Source organism: Anser cygnoides, chromosome 9, assembly GCF_040182565.1.
Source record: "Anser cygnoides isolate HZ-2024a breed goose chromosome 9, Taihu_goose_T2T_genome, whole genome shotgun sequence".
In the NCBI taxonomy this organism is placed as follows: Eukaryota; Metazoa; Chordata; class Aves; order Anseriformes; family Anatidae; genus Anser; species Anser cygnoides.
Window position 1 is genome coordinate 4465645 of NC_089881.1, and position 20064 is coordinate 4485708.

General features: G+C 42.9%; 1 protein-coding gene across 6 annotated transcripts in view; it reads right to left on the reverse strand.

The window, feature by feature from the left end:
* The window catches only part of NYAP2 (neuronal tyrosine-phosphorylated phosphoinositide-3-kinase adaptor 2), a 137505-nt gene that overhangs the window by 53954 nt on the left and 63487 nt on the right, over nucleotides 1-20064 (reverse strand). For all 6 annotated transcript variants that reach the window (XM_067002174.1, XM_013181535.3, XM_067002175.1 and 3 more), the window contains one exon: nucleotides 2119-3216. In XM_067002174.1, the coding sequence (XP_066858275.1) occupies nucleotides 2119-3216 (1098 nt within the window). The remainder of the gene's footprint in view (nucleotides 1-2118; nucleotides 3217-20064) is intronic.

Here is a 20064-nt window from a genome sequence, read left to right on the forward strand (position 1 = left end):
AGCTCTGGCGTAGCATGGTGTTTATAGAGGACTTCTGGTCACTGCTCAGTAACTAGCATGTTTAATAATGTTCAGTCTTGTCTGCATTTTGCCAAACTCTCTCTACCACTTCACTACAATTATTTATAAATGTCACAGCACATCCCTCATAATTGTTCCCAATTGCAAAAATCACCTTACCTTTTAGGCACAGTTTTGCTTCTACCCAACATACAAATCTGGTGTTTTTGTATTTTTATTACTGTAATCACTTCATAAAACCCTACTGAACCATGGAGCTATGGCTCATATAACAATATTTATGATTGCAGGCTACAACAGTATTACAGCCAGATAAGGAGAGTTGCTGCCCTGACTCATATTCTCAGTATCCTGCTCACTCTCAGTATCCATTCTCACCTCCACCTTCTGATTTCAGTCATTATTCCTGATTTGCAGAGACGCAAGAATAAAACTGCAGGGGCTGAGGCAGAGAAGCCCATAAATGATGAGGAAGGCTTTGTACGCCAACCCAAACCGTTGACACCGAGCTCCTCCATACTTACCTGTTTGCACGTACTTGTTCAGCAGCTGAGGACGGCACTGATGGGCAGCCCAGTTGAGCTGGTGGTGATCGCAGACATTCAGGAACCAAGTGAGATGCTTACCAAGGAGAGGTGTTGGAGGGACACCAGTGCAGTACCTGGTACCGCAGGCACCTCATGATCAACCACTGCTCACCTGAGCTTTGCCACAACCAGCACTATGAAGAGCAAGGTGACCTGGCAACACCAGCCTAGCTTTCTGTGACTGAAGCAGATGTGAAAGGCACATGCAACCTGCCCATGAAAACCTGGATGGGGAGTTCTTGTGAGCTCCCTGAGTGTGCCCCAAAGCAGCATGAGCTAAGGAGTTCAGCCGTGACCACTCTGCTATCAGTAGGGTAACAGAGCAGCGTAAACACAACTGGAAAGGCATTGGAAAATTCACCTTTTCTGCAGCAATATACTAGCCTGGAAACAAGGATACCCTCTTTTAACAGCCACCCCAGTTTGTCACATGGCACTTTATACATTACAGCTACCAAATAGGTATAACACTTGCACAAACATAAAATTGGCCGTTCTCCAAAAAGAGCTTTTCTTTTAGGCAGGCAGTAAGACTTCATAAACTGATTTTATGGAAGTCAGAGGAGAAAGTGTACTGAGCACACTTTGCTCTCTGACAAAAGGTGTTACGGCTAACGTTCACGGCAAGACATTGCCTTTGGCACCACTGAGCAGGAACATTTCTTTGCACCAGAAACACTGGTGCCAGGTTTTGCTTTCCCTCACACCTCTGACTCCTGCTGATTTCATTAAGAGTTTCCATATTTCACTAACTCAGAAGGCGTGCTTTGTGTAAACCTGAATGCACACGGGACAATGGTTTTACGATACAGTATATTCAAAGTCAATATTGGCTTAAGGTTTTCCTGCACAACTTCCTCCTGTACTTCTCTCTGTGTGCGGTTAATGTGTTTTAGGTCATGTTGGTTTTGAGATTGATTCACGCAGTACGGCGTCGCAAGCAGTTACACTACCACAGCTGAAAGAGATACTCCGTGGCACAGCACAGAAGCCGTCAGCAGGAAGGAGGGGAATGGCTTAAGCTGGTACTTCTGGTTTCCACCATACACATAGTGATCATTGGAAAAGTTAAGGGCGATAAATCTGTCTCTGCCAAAAAACAACTACAGTCTGGTTATTTCACTGCAGACCTCTTGGACAATCACTGCGTCTTGGCATCCGTTGCGAAATTAAGAATGTGAGATACTGAGAGGACCCTAACTCACATGAGACCACTATGACTGTGGAAAAGTTAACGAAACTGACTCCTTTCTCAAGACTGAGCCATGAATTGTACTCCTGCCTGATAGGCTTCTGTAGTTAGATATACATGCTTAAAAATCTTTAAATTATAACCATATGAAAACTAATTTTAACAATAATTACTTTTCTTCTCGAAAAATATATATATATATATACAGAATTCAGACTTTTGAGGGATTTGCTTTTTGCAAATGTTTGATTTAGTAAACTACAGTGGAAGCTGTTACTCTGTGAGGAAGAATGAGGAAAAAATATATCAAGAACTTACTTTCTGCAGGTTCCTTAGATCTTCTGCCACTGGAGGACTTCCTCAGGAGACTTCGTCCTGAGGTAAAGAGGCTGGTTAGTTCCTCCAGAGGACTGGTAGGTGTCCGAGAACGGGAACCACTCTGAGATGATGACCCATACGTACTGACCGAGACATTTACCATCTTTCCTCCTTCTTGCAATGTATTTCTGGCTGTAGAATGAGGCACTGATGGGGAGCTTCTTGAGAGACTTCCTGAATGTACAGAGTCATAAGGTGGAGGTCTTTTGAGGCTTAAAGGGGTAAGAGATCTACCCATACTGACAGGAGAGGGTGAGGCAGAGTGACTTTTAGGATAACCATGTGGAGACTGTGTTCTGTATAAGGTAGAAGGATGAGGAGGTGAGGAGGTGTGCCCAGGAGTGCTAGTTCCATGAGATACTGTCTGCTCCTTCTCCAGTTTTTGATGGCCTGGTGTATGAGGTGGCAATGAAGATGGAGAAGCTCCAGCTTGTTGTTTGATGTAAGACACATTTTCTAAAACGGGAAGCTTTGTGACCTCTAGCGGAGTTAGAGGAGACTCATCAGAATTTGGGGAACACTGCACTGGTGCTGGTGGGAACACCAGCAGTGGAGGTCTGTGAGAAAGCAGATTTGGAAATGGTGGGGGTATATCACAAAGCAAGCCCTTGGGAGTAGATGGCACTGAAGACTTGGTGAAATCTAGGTCAGGCACTGTGGGAGTAGCACACTGAGAAGAACAAGTGTGATGGTCATATTCACATTGACATTTTGAATCTTGGCCTACATCATCAAATATAGGGTATTTCATCTCCTCATAGACTGCTTCACTTTGGTCATCCTCATCTTTTTTGAAGTCTCTGAGTATATTCCCAACCATTTCGATATATACAGGCTCTTCTTCCTCTGTGTCTGGGGCAGGACTGCTGACCTGTGACAAGGAGGCATCCCTAGTGAGTGGTGTCTTCATAGGGCCATGCTTTTTGATATAAGTTTCATCAAAAGATGTGCTTAGCTGAGTGTTTGGATTTCGTTTCGGTTTAGGAGGTGGAATCTTCTTTGTATATTCATCACTGTGAGGTCTTGGTTTGGCTGACACTGAAAACAGAACAAAATACAAATTCATCAGAAATATTTAACAACCTTTGTCAAACGTAGGATGTATGTTACAGTGTCATAATTCTGGAATGGATTTACTGGGACAAGCTTGTTGCTGGTTCTCTCTAGTATTACATCAGTAGAACACTAGTAGAACACTAGAAAAAAAACATCCTATTAAAAAACAGTCCTAATCTTTCCCAAGGAGGTTGTGACTCTCCAATATTCAGTAGCTAGCGAGCACTTCCATTCCTCTAAGACAACTGTTCTCTCCTAACTCTTTGGACAGGGAACTTTCCATTTTTAAATATTATGCTTTTGAAATACCACTGTAGGATTTAAAAAAAAAAAAAAAAAGAAGTTGCCAAAGACATAAAACTAAGTATCCAAATGAACTCCTTATGGCTGCAAGAGAACAGTTAAGATCCTGGACTCACGCTGGAATGACAATGATGCAACTCTGCAGTAACACAGTGGTGAATCAAGACTTTTTTATTTGTAGTAACTTTTTGCATAAAGTACAACAATTGTCTGAGCACTGATTGAGAAAGGAAACTCTAACATACAAATACTGTAAAATGTACTGTTGGGATAATCCTAATCATTTATCTGGATTCCATCCTCTGGCTTCACAAGACTTCAGTGAAGTCAAGAGGAACAAAATACCTCACAGATTTAGATTGTTCCCAAACAGGTTGTATCTAGAAATGAGATCATTTTATCTGTGAAATTACAAATCAAAATACAGTACCAAAATTAATTTGAAATGACAGGTTAAGGGTTTCTTAAAAAAACATCCTGATGAATTAAAGACAAAAGAAACTCATTTTGTTCTCTCTCAATGAATTTTTAATAAAATATCTCATTAAATGTTGGGGTTAATAAAATATCTCATTAAAGGCTTGGCTGAAGTGAGTTTTTCTCCTTTGTGGACTCAACAAACTAATTCAGAAATTAAATTTACCACGTATACTAAAACTAATTAGCATTCCAGAGGGTAAACAGTTCTTGCAATGAAAGCCTTGATACCTCTTTTGTAAGTTTCTCAGTTTTCAAAAATCCTAAACGATAGGCCAGCTTAGAATGGCAGCTTTCTGGTTTTACCAGACAGTATTGCTCCTTGCAATTCACTGCTACGGATGTGTTGCTGCAAACTCAGCATTCAGAGAATTTCCAGATACTATTTGCTGACCCATCAGACAACAGCTAGTGAATATCTGTTGTTAAATCAACCAGGCAGCGCTCATGGAGTTAAAAATCCTCTTTTAGAAACAGCCTCAAATGTGCTCCTACAGCCAGCAGCTCTGCTAGCTGCAAGGCAGCATTTTGAGGTCTGCTAAGACACCGGCTGTGGGTGGAAGGAGCCTGCACAACAGCATTTTACTGATGTGCTTTGGTCAGTGTCAAAGGAGGTTTCTAATACCATGTTACTGCTTTGTCACTCTTCTGCTTTGATCTGCTAAATAACTCCTCTGCACTTCTTAAAACGCATAGCAACAGAGGCAGGCGTTAAACAAGATTCTAGCTTTGTTTAGGAATAAGAGACTTGAATGTCGGTGTGTACACAACAAGAGCACTCTTATTCAATGCATTTGTTTAAGTTGAACATATAACTAAGAAACGAAAAAGAAATGTAGCCAAAATTAAAAAAAAAAAAAAAGGAAAAAAAAAACACAAAGAATGATACTATGCTTTCATGACAGTTCCAATTAATGTGTTCCACTTTGCAGCAGGCTAGGGACATGCAAAAGCTACTACAGATAAGTGCACTTGGTAGCTTGATAGTTTTTCACTTTGTGGATATATCCTAATGCACTTTAAATTTGTCTTTTTAATTAACCCAAATTAATTTTCTTGAATGTCTTAGAACAGACTTTGGGGAATGAGATGTAGGCTACAGGAATCATTTGGGCTTTGCAGCAAGTATTACTCCTCATGTATTTGACAATACTATCAGATTTTTCTTGCTCTGCTCCAGCTAAATCACCATTCCCTTTCTATTTATTATGTTATTTGTATATTACATTCATACAAGTTCTACTGACACAAACTTGATCTCAATCCTCTCCGCACACCTCTGTTAAACTCATTTGCATCCCTGGCAAGCACAATGTTCTTCAGATTGGCGTGATTAAAATGAAGAGGCCGTCAATGAGACTGGCACAAACTGCCTGAGCATTTCTGAACATTTTGCACAGGACCTGAACTCTGCTTTATACCAGCTCAAGGATAACAGACTTCGCTGCATTTGGAAATTGTGTATTTTGTACAGAGGGGCTCCCTGCAGGCTTCAGTTCCCGATGCACCATAATTGTTTCCTGTTCCTCTGCCCTCCGTAGACCCCTGTTCCCTATTCCGTCTTCTACGTCTCTTATGCCGCTGGTGTCACACAGAGAGTGCCATCATAGACATATCCCCGCTCTTCCATCTTTTATCTGGAGAGATGATGATGGACAAAGTAAACAAAAAGACACTCTTGTGCTGGAGGTGATTCAATGCCAGACATTATGCTAGCATTAGTTGACACTAATACCAGTGTCAACTGGTATTTTCACTTAAAAATGGATAAAAGTGGTTAAGAGCACTGTGTTTTCCAACAAATTGCTAGAAATAGCATATTTTGCCTCTTTTTGTCTTCTATTTTCACAATTTTTATCCAAGCTGATGAGGTTCTGCCATGTGGTCTAGACCTTTCCCGAAGTGTTGGGGTTTGCATATACAACAGTCAGACATTACTACATTACAGACAAGGAAATGAGAAATGTCATGGAAAAATGAGTGACATTCTGCCATCTAGTCTTGTAAAGTATTTTTGCATGGGTTGAAATTAACTGCCGCACTGACACACACAGCATTCTCATCTGCCATCGCGTGGTATGTAGCATTAGCCTAAAATATCTTGGTGACATTATCAACAAAAAGGTCAAACGACCCGGTCCTGCTGAATGAACCACAGGATAAAACATGACAAGGTGAAAGATTTGCTTTCCTCTTTCTATTCAAAGCATTTTTCCTCTGCCATAGTTTATTTTATTAAAGCATCTATTGCCAGTATGTTATGGAGATCTTTTTCTCTCCTTAATAAAGAGGACTATTAAAACTAAAAATTAAAACTATGTTCTTTAAATACTTTATAAACCTTGTAAAAGTACAGAGTTACCTCCTATATTCTACTTAGAGTGGGAACATTGGGTCCTGAAAGACTTCCTAGAGAAAATACCAGAGCAAAGAAATCTTTTTATCGTGATTGGGAACAAAGGAGCTGCTCAACACCTACTCAGAACTCCCTTCAGCTGCAATGCCGCATTCAGGAGATAAACTGAGTTAGCTTCAAGAAGGCTACGATGCAAGACACTTACTATGTTTAATGAACTAAGGTTCTACTCCAAAATACAGCTCCATAGCAAGGGCTGCTCTATGGCACATGTGGTTATGGAATACCTGCTCACAAACTCCTGCTCTGTCCCTGAATGACAGAGGAAAAATAGGAATCCCGTAACTGAACAGAGTGGTGCAAAGCTAGCGAAAGGAGCAGGGAGTATTTGCACAGATCCTGTGTTACCAACATTTGGCAGGGATACACGTGCATGAATGCAGAAGGCCTGGCAAGAGCCCATAGCCAATGAGAGGAGATTATTTGGCAGTCTCCTGAGAGGAGCAGGCAAGATTGCTTTAAGTACTTGACATTTATCAGGCAGAAAAAGCATTCAGTGCCTGCTGGGAACATAAACTCCTATGAAAAGCAAACTATGCTGACATATTGGTGATACACACACTGCAGTGGCGTCTGCTCTAAACATGGAGTAATGAAGCGCCTTTCAATATGGATTTCCATGTCCCCAGTGCATTTGTCCCCAGAAACCTACCCTGAGGCTCAGCCACCAGCACCTCAGAGCACACGGGGCCCGATCCAAAGCTAAAAGGAAGAAATGAAAGTTCCTGTGGACTTTGGTGGGCTTTGATCCGGGCCGTGCTTCCTCAAGGCGCTGCTCTGACAGCCACCACTGCCACTGAAGTCCAAGGAAACGGCTGAGACTGCAACTCCTCCGCTCCAGGGACTGTCCATCTGTCTTCTGCAGCGTGCTGTGCATTGCTACGATCTGGGGGATGCTGAGGCATGGAAAAATATTACAGCTGGTCTGTAACCGGAGTTTTCCTTTCTGGAGGATAGTGAGAATCTGTCACAGCTTTTTCAATCAGAAATAAACTTGTTCTTTGTTAATTCTCCACAGATGAGAAGTCCCAATTAATCATGACACTGAGTTTCAAAACAATGTTCACTTTTTTTTTTTTTAATACTATAATCCCACAGAGGAAGTGTATGAAGATAACTCAAGGCAATGACACATTTGTAACAAATAGTTGTGAAAATAGAAAAAAAAAGTAAAGCATTTTGCTTCCTTCCCCAAAAGCTCAGAAAGCAGGACATTACAATACAGTCACCTCACTCCCCACAATCCTGTCTTTTTTGCCCTCCCTCTTTGATTTTGGTGGAAATGCACTGTTTGATAGCACTTTTTTGGAAATGCACTGTTTGATGTTTGACTCACTGTATAAATTCCACTTTAAAAGTGTACACATACCAAGATAGACAAGTCTGGTTAGTTTCTGACCCTTGTAATACCATTTTTAACTACCAAGCTGTGAACTGCGGAGACTGGCTTGACGCAGCTCTTGGGTTCAGACCGCTGAGCAGGCTCAGGAGGGGAGAAGCCCCCCACCGCTGCCACTCCGCATCTCCATGCCTAGGGCAGGACAGCACTCCAGAGGGAGAGCTGCTTCATGCAGAACAAACACTGTTACTCCAAATATCAAATCTCGTCCAAAACCAAGCAATTTTCCAAAAGGTAAAAAAGTATGCCTGGAAATTTTTTCCTGATTTCTTGATCTACTTGTAAACAGAGAATGAAGCTGAACAGTCGCTAAGAGAGCGCGCTTGGAGTCAGCACAACCTGCAGAAAGCAAGATGCGGCTCACAGCCATGGGTTCCCCAAGTCTTCTGTGGTCCCCACACACTGCTGCAGCTGGGATGGGGAAGCAGAGGGCACGGAGCTGGCGTGCTCAGCTGCAGGCTGGCAGAGCCACATATTTTCACATGTTCAGTTTCTCCTGAATTGGGCATTTTTCCAGATCTCTCCTCCCAAAACAAAAGTTTGTGGATTTTCCTTTTCATCTCCAAACAGGGCAGTTCCCTTCCCTCCCCCCTTTCCTCTCCACAAATCCCACATCTCCTCTATAAACCAGCCTCAGGGATCCCCTCAGAGAGATTCTCTGGTTTCAGTCAGCTCTATTTTTCTCTCCACCAGGGTAAGTCATAGAGTAAGATGAAGGCAGGGACACTTTCTCCCCCTGCCAGGTGCCAGCTCTGTAAACTAGCCATGCAAAACTGCCTGACAAAGCCCCTGTGGGCACTTTTATCACAGAGCACAAAACAGATACGCTGCCAGGGCTGCGAGGAAGCAGCGCAGACCCGGGGTGCGAGGAGGAGGACGGCTCGGCAGCTCTGCCACTACCCTGGCTGCAGGAGCTTGGGTGCTGTGCTGAGGGTCCTATTTTTTGGCAATCTGAATTGCCAAAACTACCATAGCTGAAAAACTGAAGGCACCACAGGCCTTGCAAATAAAACCGACCTTCACCGAGTTTACACTTCCTGGGCAGCCACTGCCTGTATTTAATAGCTTTCTACTACCTAGCAATTATCCACCTCTAAGAAACTGCAAAGAAAACCAAACATACAGGCAGGAATAACTTCAGTTCTGATCTGGAAGCAAGCAGCACAGTGCTTAAAATAGCCTTACGGAAGCCCTACTGAATAAGCAGAATATGACATTTTTGAAATGAGATATTTGTAGCACAAAGGTTATGCATAGCTTTCAGACATGCCCAGATGATCTGTCTTTCACAGTTAATTTTGGAAATACAGAATGCTGCTTGTCATCCTATCCTCTTGAAGTATTTTTTTTTCTTTTTAAGGAGAGAGAGAAATATGAAAATGTTAGTATGTTTTTTTATTATTTGCACACTCTATAAGGAATGAGTGAAAACATCTAAAAACTAAAATGGATTTTATCATTTTCTGTAGTCCTTTAGGTGTTTACCAGCTCCTGTAGTTCAGAGACCGGGATGATTTATTGCATTGTTCACTCTAACAAACAGAACAAAAATATGTGTAACAGGAAAATTCCTTCCTTTCAATTTCTGCAAGAGGCCATAGCATTCAATTTATTTCTAAATGAAGGAATGATTTGAAGCCTAGCAGATTTTGAAATTCTTAAAAATGTTACTTTAAATGCAGACGGAATTAATCAGGCTGCATTTTGAGGGGTACCTCTATCAAAAAGAGCCTCCAGGAGTGAAAGGAAATGGAATTTCTTTAATTAAACACTGAACTTGCTGGGTACCCAACCAAAGACACATAGATTATGATTTACGACACGCAATTTAACAGAGAAGATCCAGCTCAAATGTAACACAGAACCTCTGTGTGTGTGTCAGTTCAAGCCTATAAGTAATCCCACTGGCTTTAATGAAATGAACTGCTTGTTCAAAGTTGCACCTGATTTTAAGTGCATTTGTGCATCGGTGCTTACATTGGGTCTGATTTCATTATCTCTGTAGATGAATTTTGAATATTCTTAGGGAGATTGAATTTAAAAAGGCACAGTCCTCTGAATTGTGCAAAAAATGGGCACTCAGGAGACCTGAGCTTAATTTCTATCTCTGTCATCAGGCCACGGGGTCTCGGGTGTCATTTCAGCCCTTAAAGCCAGTTTTTCACATCTATTTTTTGCTAGTTTAACCTCTGAAGTATTTTAGGAAATGGGCTTTTTTGTTGTTTATATCAATCCTTGCACAGTGGCTCCCATCCTTGGGAAGCCATGGTAGAAACAAAAACAAATGTAAATGCATCTAGTGGAGACCTGGTGTTTTGAGCAAACATCTTTTCTTCTCCAAAGAATTTTCAATGGCAAATGTTCTTACACCATGAACAGCCAGAAAATGTACACACATGGAGACATCTTAGCAAATGACTACAGAAACGTCATCGCTGGGCTGCAGTAACGTCAGAGAGCATCTCTCTGTCACGAAGAAAAACTGGCTTTCAAAATAGCACTGTTCTCATGGACACCAGTCATTTCCCTGCGGGTTACCTCTTGCTAGTGGGAAGAAAGCAAAGAGGGAAAGAACACGGAAGGAATAAAAGAACCATCTGATTCATTCAAACACCTCCGCAAGCAATAAGTGGTTTCAGCACAATGATTTCATGCAGAACATATTTCTTCCACCTCCTGGATCTATTACCTCTTACTGGAAATTATTTGGGCATTTAAAGAAGATAAAACTGTACTCAAAATGAAAGGACTAGAAGTCAGTGTCATAAAATAATACTGACACTAAAATAGCAATACATACTAATGCTAAAATAATCCTCAGATGTCTCAAGGCTATGATTAAGGAGACTTCTTCAAAAGTACTCAGGTCCCGTTATTTTGGCTACAACTTCTTCCAGCTTTTAAAACGATGGATATCTGCTCTAATTCAAAGTGGTGGAAACCTAGAGGCTTCCATGGTGATATTCCAGAACTGAACACCTGTATAACAGCAGAACAGGGCCCTGCAATTAAATTCCATTCTGCACTAATCCAACAACACAACTGATGCAACCAATAGGCACCATGGCTGGAAGACACGCTGCTGCCAGACTTGGTTTAGCCCTTGTATCTGAGCCAAAGAACAAACTTGCAGCATCAATGCCACGGCTCTTTACGGGCCATATACGCCAAGTGAGCCACATCTGCCTGGGATTCACGAAGCCAACCTGCTGCCAGAGCCTGGAGCTGGAATGGCGGAGGCTGGAGGTCCTCTGCTCCACATTATCAAGGTAAGGGGAGATCCACAGATGCCAGGAAATTTCAAAAACTTTGCACTCCGGCTTATCAGCATGTTGGAAGGAGCCTGTCCCCACACTGCCAAGCTCCAAGCAGAGCGACTTCCAGGCTTTCTCCTTCACAGCCCTCCACTGCTCTGTGCATTCACCTGATAAACCGAGCTTTGCTCAGCAACCTTTCCGACAGTAAAAGGTCTCCAAAAAGCTTTTAGAAAATTACAACGCGACTAAGCCTCCTTCCAACTGCCCAGCCCCATGCCTTCATATACTTTGAACTTCATATCCTAGTTCTTTCAAAGAACACGTAACTGATGTCCTCAGTTATTCTAGATAACATTGAATAGGCAAAGGAAAAAAAATTTAAAAAAGTGTTGTGAGAAATAATTACAAAATATTTGTGATCAAGCCTTTCCGCAATATTCACTGAAGATAGAAGCTATTGGTCAGTCATCACAGCTCTTGAAAGCCATCACAAGCAAGATTTGGGGTAAGTAAAACAAAAAGCAAAGCCAATTTGTATCATCCTCCTTTTAAAGGAAAACTGACAAAATGAGTGTAAATGGAGGTAAACAGAACCTCGCCCTAACTTCTTTGAGGTTGCAATGATTCCTGAGTATCCATTTAGAAAGAGATCCTTGAACGAATACACCTAGACACAAGGGGCCAGGATCTATTTCATTACATGGGTGTTAAGTTGCAGCAACTCCTGTGGAAGCAGGCTCTGAGAGAAGAGGTGGGAGGATAACCGGGGAAATGGGAATCTGAGTAAAGGATCCTTACACTACCCACTCAGCACCCGATGTTGCTGCTAAAGTGTCTGTTTGTTCCGTTTCAGATAGCCTGCAGTCCACATGTGAAACAGATTTTGCAGCCTGTGCAACGGTAGCACTTAAAAAAAACAAACAAGGACTGTATATAATTGCAAGGATTTCTAGATATAGAAAGTCAATTGGCATGGCAACTCACCAATAGCAAGCGTAATTAGATGAATTACATGAAGAGTATGTGAATAAAACTACTGAACCATACTTGCTGAGAAATTAATTTACTAAGCATATTCGCTTGTTTGTTCGGTGCTCTGGTGCTCTTCTGCAAAAATCTGTGCAGAGGTGGAGCACTGAAGAGTTAAATATGGTCACAATGGAGTATGGAAAAGCATCCAGAAAACAACATGAGTGAAGCCCTTCAGTTTTAAAACAACATTTATGGTATCTTCACTGTCACCTTGGAGATGGAACCTGAACAGCTTTCACCATTTTATTGTAAATTAATTGTTATCACTCTATTCTTACAGCTACCCACAAACTGACTGCACCTCACACTGAGCACTCGGGCTGAAATCAGCCCCCGCCACCCTCCACCCAGCATCTTCATTACGGAACTGCCATTAGAGCCCAGTTCCAGTGCAGCTGTCATCCTGAGTTATCTGCCCCCTCCCCTCTCCGCAGCTATCCATCTCCCATTCTCAAAGCACCTTGCAAAAGATGGTGAGGCTCTGCATTTTGTCTTACAGGTTGTGCTGTGTGATGAGCCGAGCCGTGCATTAGACACCGATGTCACATCAGTTCGGTATGTATAGGACACCGCTCCGATACTACTTGGCCTTGGAGGGCTTAGGGGCTCTTCCATGCGAGATCTGCTGCCTGGAAGGCACCAATGGCCCCTGCAGTGTCACTCTGCAAGGCTCACATGAACAAAGGTATATTCCAGTCTGAATGCAACCCTGGGCTTCATGTGAAGAACACTTGTATCAATTACTAGTCATCGTAGCTGAGGGAGATGATGTGTGAAAGCATCACTTGCTGGACTCCAAGGACTTCTTGGAGAAGGAACAGTGCAGAGGCTTTCTGGTCCCAGGCTCACAGAAACACTGAGTGGAACTGATCTCTGCAAGAGTTCCCGGCTCAGTTATTTCTAATACAATAGCTACACCCAAATACTGGAGTTTGAAATGATTTACAGAGTAAAAGGTAAAGAATGAAATCAAGCTGGAGAAGGAGCAAACACTTAAAGAAACAATGAGCTTAGCTCACTTACTTCATTTATTTAGAACAGTATCTTGTATCTGCTGACTTCACTGTTGCTTTGGCCCATAAAAATCCTGCCCACAATATTAGCAGTGACTGTATGCAAATACTTGAATAATTTATCCAGAGGTATGTGACTCTTCATCTTGTAGATCCCCGGTAACGCCTATCTCCTACTTAGATACAGTAAGTAGGTCAAACCCATTACTTGCTTACATAAGTAGCGATCTATTTGCCGAGCTTCTAAAATAATTGCAGCCCATTAAATCAAGCTGGCAGACCCACCGAGGTGATATTGTGCATAACACTGACCCCTTGGGGACTCCAGCAGGAGCCACGGGCCCCACTACTCCACAGGCCTGGCAGCGCTCGCTCGAGCTGCTGTGCTTCCCCAGTGCCTCCCACCGGTGCCATGGACCCAGCAGCCTTCCCAAGCCGCTCTCCCCTCAAGTCTTGTGGACTGTGTACGATTCTTTTCCTTGAGGCTGCGGTACGAAAAGCCTCTCGCTGCTGCTGACTGACATATCCGGCAGGCCTGTCCGCGATGATGTTCGCATTTCAAAACGAAGTGCGATGTTGATTGCAGGGGTCAAACGAGTCACCGCAGCAGGAGCATCAGGGAAGCAAATAACCCGCACTGAGCAAGAAGAGTTCATGCAGAGGGGTGCTCCAGCCTTCCCCAAAAGGACACAAGGTGACCCTGCAGAAGCAGTTTCTGCAGATTGTCACTAGGTATCTTTTGGGGGGTGAACATAATGATAGCTGAAAGGGACAGAACATTGTCAGAGCAGCTCTCAACCATGCAGCATTGCCTGGAGACATAACACCTCCGTGGTCAGAGGCTGAGCATTGCTGGAACGCTCTGTGCAATCGGCTTTAGGAAAAGAGCCTCGCAGCTATTCATTTTACGTCCTTCTCTGCAGGGGTGACTCCTCTCTCCTCCTCAACTCTAAATAAAGTGTTGACAAAATCACAGACAAGCCACACATCATCAGCTGCCTACCCCTCTGAGCTTCTCGGTGCGCCTGGCATCCATCATTTCACATTGCTTGTTTTTGCAGAGTGGTCAGCTGAAACTAGCAGAGCCAAGTGCTGATCTATAAGGGTCACGCTGCCTGGCCTAACCACCATAAATTCACCTAGTATAGGTGCTCTGTACAGTACCATTTTGGCAGTGTTGCATGCGGCTCCAGACAAGCTTTGAGGGAATTTTCTACTGTTTCAAAGGCCAGACTTAACCTCATTGTGCCACCTGTGAAGTCAGATGGAGGATGAAAGACAAAGATGGAGCACGAAGAGGAACGGAAGAATTGCTGCCAGAAGCTGTTCCAACCTCACCCATGACTGCCAAACCCATTTAGCTCAGGCAGCACTTAAATCAAAGGGTTACTTCCCATCTTATTCACCAAAATCCAAGTATGAAGAGACTTCCATTCTCATTAGCAGAAACCTAATCTCATTAAAATCTTCCCAGTTGAGGAGACAAATCACCTGTACACTTGTGGCATTACCACACTGATCCTAAGTCAAGATTTACAGGGAAGCCACTCTTTTGTATTCTACCAAGAACATCAATGTTCACGGGGAGGCAGCTGCCTTTGCAGTCAAGCATGAACGAGAAGATGCCAGGAATCTTCTTCATCCCAGAAAGCCCTGTTAGGACCAACACCCCACAGGTTATACTGCTCCCTACAAAGAGCTGAGTTTTTCCAGGCATGTTTACGCTCAGAGTCCTGTACTTGCACTGCTGTTTTGGTTTTACTACTAGGCATAGAAGGACCTAGAATTACTCAAGTGTTACACAAAAACTGGTTGAGAATTATTCATGACTACCTCAGAGAAGTGGTGGAAGCCATTGCATATATTACACCACTGCACTGAGAAAGGACGTTAAGAGATGTTTCTTGATGATGATCTCTCGATCATCCCCCAGCTTTTTACTTCCTGCATTCCGAGCACCCCCCAAACCCAAACCAGCAACCAGCTGTAAATTGCACCACATTGGACTTCAAGGGATGTGCTTCTTGTCTGAGATGCCAGCAGTTCAAAGTTGTGGCCACTAAAATTAGCACAAAAAACGTGTTTGCGCTTGTTTTCATTTTTCTTTTATTTGTTGTTTGTTTGTTTTTCCATGCATCTTTGAAAAGTCCAGGCTTGTACACATTGACCTGCAGGCAAGTTGATGGCATTGCAAAAAAGAAGCTGTGCTCTGTTGAGCTGTCACTGCTGCACACATTATCCCTACACAGCACTGTTTGTACACATACAAACTGAAAAGCATAAAGTGCCAAACGCAGTTCCAGCATGTCAGGCATATGTTGCTTGATGTCACCCAGTATTAAGCCAAGTGGAAGAGATGAAAGCAGCAATTCAGTGCACCAAGCAAGACTATTATACTCAAACAGTCATTAGAAAGAAATTACCAATGAAACAGGATAGCCATGACTGGATCTCACCTGGAGACAGACTTCAGTCTCTTAGGATGTGATTCTGCTAAGCACCGTGCCTTCCCAGCAAAGCCAACATGAGAGTAGGGTGCTTGGCCCTGGTATCAGCCTCTTGGGAGGAAATGCTTTGAGTGTTTGGTCTTCACTCCATAAGGACTTGTCTCATTTGTTTGTTTAAGTGGGAGTGGAGTTAGGACGCCAGTGAAAAATAAGGTAAGATGAAGAGGTGGACATCCAATGCATTTGCTGTGGAATAAGCACTGCAGCTGTTTTCTGTTCTTTAATCCCAAATGACTTTCACCAGCCACCTCTACTGCCACAGACCAGCTCTAAGAGTAAACAGGGACTTTAGGATTTCAGCCTGATTCCTCAAGCCCTTACTCATTTGTCCATAGTGCCTTTAACAGACAATGCCAAAGACGGTATGGAAAATAAAAATGCAGTATGAGCATTCCAAAATTATTTTTGTAGTTTCACAGGCATTTCATTTTACTTAACGTATTCCGAAGGGCTGTCAAAATGAGGCAAGAGAATTACCTGGATCTCTCCTCCCCTCCTCTCCTGGCCCTGATTTCAGGGCTGTTCAGTGATGCAAAATAATGCAAGAATCTAGTGTTTCGTAGGATTTCAGCTCACAGGTGTAAATGCTGAGAAGGCCCATTATTATGGTTCCCTGAGGTATAAATAAAATAAAAAATGAAATACAGTCACAAATATTATGACTTAGAGGTTTTTTTCTAGCAATATTCCAGACTTGACATACAGTGACTTGACAATAATGAATGGATTTATTGACTCTATAACCTTCTAGTTACATAGGGGCTGTGTATCGAGGCTGCAAATTAACCATGCAGTGGCCAAAAGCACCCACATGACACCTTTCTGCACAGACTTTCTCTTTATTGAGGTCCTTCTGGTAAAGATTATTGATTCACACCTCAAGAGCAGAGCTGAAGTGCTTTCAGAGCTGGGTTGGCTCTAAAAGCAGCCTAGTGACCTTCATACAATGTGAAATCTGTGCTAATGCTCTCTCCCAGACCCAAGCCAGCTGCACGAGCAAGTCACTCGTGTTTTCTTGCGCTGCTGACATGTCCAGGAACTGTGGTGACCCTATATAATCAGTGAGCCTAAGGATGCCAGCAGCCTGGAGTCTCCCTCTCAGTAGCTTTGTATTATACTCAACAGTGCTTTGAGGCCCTAGATGGTTTGCTAATTCTGGGGTAAAATGGTGTGAATTCTCAAGCACAGTTTGGACCCCGGGCTGCAACCATGCTTATTAACTCCCCTGAGCCTTGCAGAATACACTGCAGAAAAACCTACGTGCTCTACAGGAATCACTGAGTTTGGCAGGGCTTACTAGCCTTAGCTCAGGGATGCAGCCTCTTCCTGGACTGGCTGCACTTGCAGCCAACCTGGTAAATCAGCACAACACTCCCTGTACTCACATTATGAAGGCTTTTCCATGATCAAGAACATCACAGCTTCCATCACCCTAGAGAGCAGAGAGAGATCTGTACTGCAGGGTGGCTGCACATTTAATTTTGTGCTTTTTTCAAAGGTGCAGTATCTCTCTGAGCAAATGAGTAACATCCTAATGTGAAAAGAGACATGAGAAATACGTGAAGCAACCTTGTTAAATTAAAAAAGAAAAAAAGACACTAAGTACACAGGATAGACTAGCACAGCACTGCTAAAGTGCCAACTGCCAAGTCCTGGGCACAAGGCAATTCCCAAGTCAGTAACTAGATCTTCATGTCTTTTACCACTGCGTGGTCTATTTTCTGTTCAATGCTTGCAACTTCCATTAACGTTAATGAGTATGCATATGTGCCTTGAGGGTAAGAACATACTCCCTCTGTGGCTTCAAAACTTGTTTATAAATCCCTCCAAAAATCACATTGTGTTCATTGTTCTGCGCAGAAAGCTATTATAACAGCTATTAGAACCGCTGCTTCCATTCCTTCCTTCCCCCTTGCCCTCCCTTATCTGAGGGACCAGAAAACAGGCCCAAAAGATGAAATGCTGCAGGAAATTGTGCACACAGACAAGCAACCCAGCTCTGGGAACTGGCATATGAAAACCAGCCTGCTGCAAGGAGGGACAAACTGAAATCTTGTTAAAAAAAAAAAAAAAAGCACCAAAAAGCTACCACTCCCCACCCCCAAAAGCAAAGCCTTTGAAAATCTCAAAGCTATCAAGTGGTAGCGATTAGACCGAAATCTTTGCTGTGTGCCTCCTACTAGGGAGCAACTCAGCGGGAATAAGCTGGCATAGAGCCTGGAGGCACTGCATCCATCCCTGCACCACTCGGGCACCCAAGGCAGACCTCTGGAGTCACGTATGGCAGCTATTGTCAAGAATCAGATGAAAGTAGGGGCAGGAAAACCAGTCCTGCTTTACGCATGGCTGCACACTGGCTGGCATCACACCTCCGTAGCTAATAGCCCCACGGTGCTGCACACCCCCCTGCTCCACCACAAGGCACGGTGATGCTACGAGGTGGCTACAAGGGAGCCTAAAATATTCCATTCTGCTGCCTCAGCATGGGGCTGCCAGGTCTGGCAGGAGGCGAGCTGACAGCCCAGAAGCAGTAACTAGTGCCCGTGGCTACACCCACCAGAACTCGCCTGTCAGCCCCTTTAGACTTGCTAGGTCTGAATAGGGCTCATTAGTGGTGTTTCTTCCTTTTGTAGGCACAGATGAAAAGATGCAGGAGTAAGATCTGGCTATAAGGAAGGATATGACATGGTCCTGCAGAGGACACTATTTCAAAGTTCACGTTGAATACAATGTTAGCTAAGGTAGGAAATAAAAGGAAACCAGCACCTTGTAAAAACAGTGAAAGCTCTAACTCCCTTTAACCCAAGTTCTGTTTAATGACAGTAGCAAAAGTTCAAGTTTACAACACAGAGTCACCAGTGTAGCTGACAGAAAACTAGATTTATGAGAGAGACCAGCTGGACTGCAACCCCACTTACAGTTATTGTAATTGCTTTTCTCCAGAGGAAAATTTTCCCTACAAGTCACCCACTTTTAGAAATTACTGAGCAACGGAGAGAGGCTGCCACTGCGTGGGCTTAGAAAGCAGCACGAAGGTTATCTTCTTCCACACCAGGCACTCAGGAGGAAAGCCCTGAACGAACTGAGTGGGTTCCAGAGGTGGGGTCCCTGCAGCATTTTCACTTATCAGACCTAAACATCCCATGGGCTCTGGCAGGAGCAGAATTACAGTGAACCGTATTTTCTGAGTTTTAATGGGCATTTGCGTGCATGTTTATGTGTACACACAAGCACAAGCAACTGGCATTTACATTATATACAAATATGTATATTATATATACATAAATTACACTATTATATATATTTTAAGTGTATGTATTTTTATTTTTATATAATGTAGATGCCATCCGCATTACCCAACAAGTTCAGAAATTTTTAACAAAAATTATCTTTCAAAACACAATTCACTCATCACTCTTCATTCATGTTGGTGCTGCAGTAGGTTTGGAACTCTTTCTTGTGGAGAAGCAATGATCACATCAAAAACCACCACTTGAGGCTGGTTACGTTCACCAATTATACTGTTGTATTACTTCCTTTTTCTGTAAGCTGGGGTACTGAGAGCACATCATGTAGTTAAACTCTTGCATTTTCTCATTAAAAAGCCTCTCAGGATCCAGATTAAATATGCCTTCCGTGCTGAAATATGTTATTTAAAATTACCCAGTTCAGTTCACTTCTCACTTCCAACGTGTGATGTAAGGGGCACAGCACATTTGTTTGCTGTTCCTACCAGGGTTTGAAAGCTCTGCAGAAAGGCAGCCTACGTTTCTAAAAACAACTTTCTAGAAATCTGTCTCAGAGGAGAAACGTATTTTGTGAAAGGCTTTCAGTGAGTGCATACGGGAGGTAGCCGGAAGAGCAAAAAAGGAACAGTGAAGCATAGGAGGGGATACAAAAGCATGTGTGGCAACACACCAACAAAATTAAAGTTAAGAGGAATCAGGCCTTCGCTTTGGAGACCGCTCTTTCAGGCAGAGCCAAGGTAGACCACGATGAAACACACAAACAGAAGCGTTATCACACTGCTGCATAATGAGACAGGGTTAACGTGTATCATTACAACTTAAAAATAAGTTTTTCACACTCCCACAAATTTGGAAGCAAGAGCACTTATAGAAAAGTTTACAGAGCTTCTGAGGCTGTTACGGATGCTATTTGTGTTTCAGTAGGAAAAGGTCTTTCAAGCTCATGACCAAATTTTTCCTGCCACTTCTGCAGTAAAGTCAGGCTCATATTCAAAACATAATCTACTGTTATGGTAGTTGTTATGATGTGATGGATTCAATATTTTGACTTTACCACGATCAGGAAAAGAATAAAAGTTACCATCAGCAACTGCTTTTGTTGGTACAAACTGGATCATTATCAAAAAACAGAAAGTAAACATGTTCAATAAAAACGAGTGGTAAGGCTGTCCCTGGTT